The 1,146-nt window shown below is 39.2% G+C and overlaps 1 protein-coding gene across 1 annotated transcript; it reads right to left on the bottom strand.

The window, feature by feature from the left end:
* Positions 1-223: 223 nt before the first annotated feature.
* On the bottom strand, positions 224-901 carry LOC138359696 (uncharacterized). The gene has a single exon (XM_069319200.1). It carries the CDS (start codon positions 899-901, stop codon positions 224-226), a length of 678 nt encoding a protein of 225 aa, XP_069175301.1.
* Positions 902-1,146: the final 245 nt, after the last annotated feature.

Raw genomic sequence — 1,146 nt, 5'->3', positions numbered from 1 at the left:
TGTAGCACGATCGGGGTAACCTTTTCAATGGTATATGGAATGTGGTTGTTCACAGAACACACATGGTTTCCAGATGTTAACAGCATCTTGGGGAGTCACCGGTTTGGGTGACGCATTAACTGTAGGTTTGGAGGGACCAACTGCATATGTGCCTATTCTGCCTTGTTTCCACTTTGGGGAGGGGGAAGTTGTTTTAGATTTATTTGGAGTACTGTTTGTACTGTTATTTACTATTAGTGGTAGAAGAAGGTTTAGATGTCGTTTTTCCATCTGGGTTATCTCTTTGTCTTTCTATGATGGAACGCAAACCTTCGCTTATCTCCTTTACACTCAGAGAAGATTTGTTATATAAGACAGACAACTTATCCAGTACGTTACTGGGTAATTTGCGTTTCATATGGACTTGGATTATCCAGTCGGATTCGTCCAAGTTGACCTTGTTCTTAAGTGCCTTGAGCAAGGAATCAAGCTCCAATCTAAAGGCTTGGAGTGAGTCAGCTGTACTATCTGGATGGTTAATATCCAACAGCTTCTGGGTTAGAAGTCTGATAGTCCTTTCTGGCTTAGCATAATTATCCTTAAGGAGCTGTACTGCATTGTCATAACCGTCATCTGTGAAGGTCAGATTACAGACCACCTGTAATGCTTCATTCTTTAAGACACCTTGCAAATATGTAAATTTTGTTGTCTTTGCTACATTGGCATTAGAATCCACAGAATCGAAAAATTTGTTCCAGAAGTTGTCCCAACTCTCGTCCTCTGTACCAGAGAAAGTTGAGAGACTGAGTGATGGTAATTTGACTTCTGGTTGTGTCTGGTTTTGGGAAGCTGTGGCTGCAATATTTGTATAGCCCTTATGTATGGTTATTAAATTGTCAAAGTGTTGTAACTTTGTATGCATTATTACACTTCGAAGTGCGAAGTGTAATCTTCATACACATTATCTGTGTATGCAGATTACACTTCGTAATCTGCGTTTTCTTGTATTACATCGTCTATTGCCTCTTCATCAATATTGGATGTTGTGAGGATATCCTGATATTTTAGTATTTGTAAGAGCACATGTTGATATTTGGTCTGTGCAACCTTATATTGGCCTTCCAGTTCTACATAATTAACTGGAGTTTGATTAGTTAAATCCTCACA

The sequence above is a fragment of the Procambarus clarkii genome, chromosome 1 (assembly GCF_040958095.1).
Source record: "Procambarus clarkii isolate CNS0578487 chromosome 1, FALCON_Pclarkii_2.0, whole genome shotgun sequence".
Lineage (NCBI taxonomy): Eukaryota > Metazoa > Arthropoda > Malacostraca > Decapoda > Cambaridae > Procambarus > Procambarus clarkii.
Note: the sequence above shows the minus strand (reverse complement) of the source record. Positions and strands in the feature narration are given on the sequence as shown.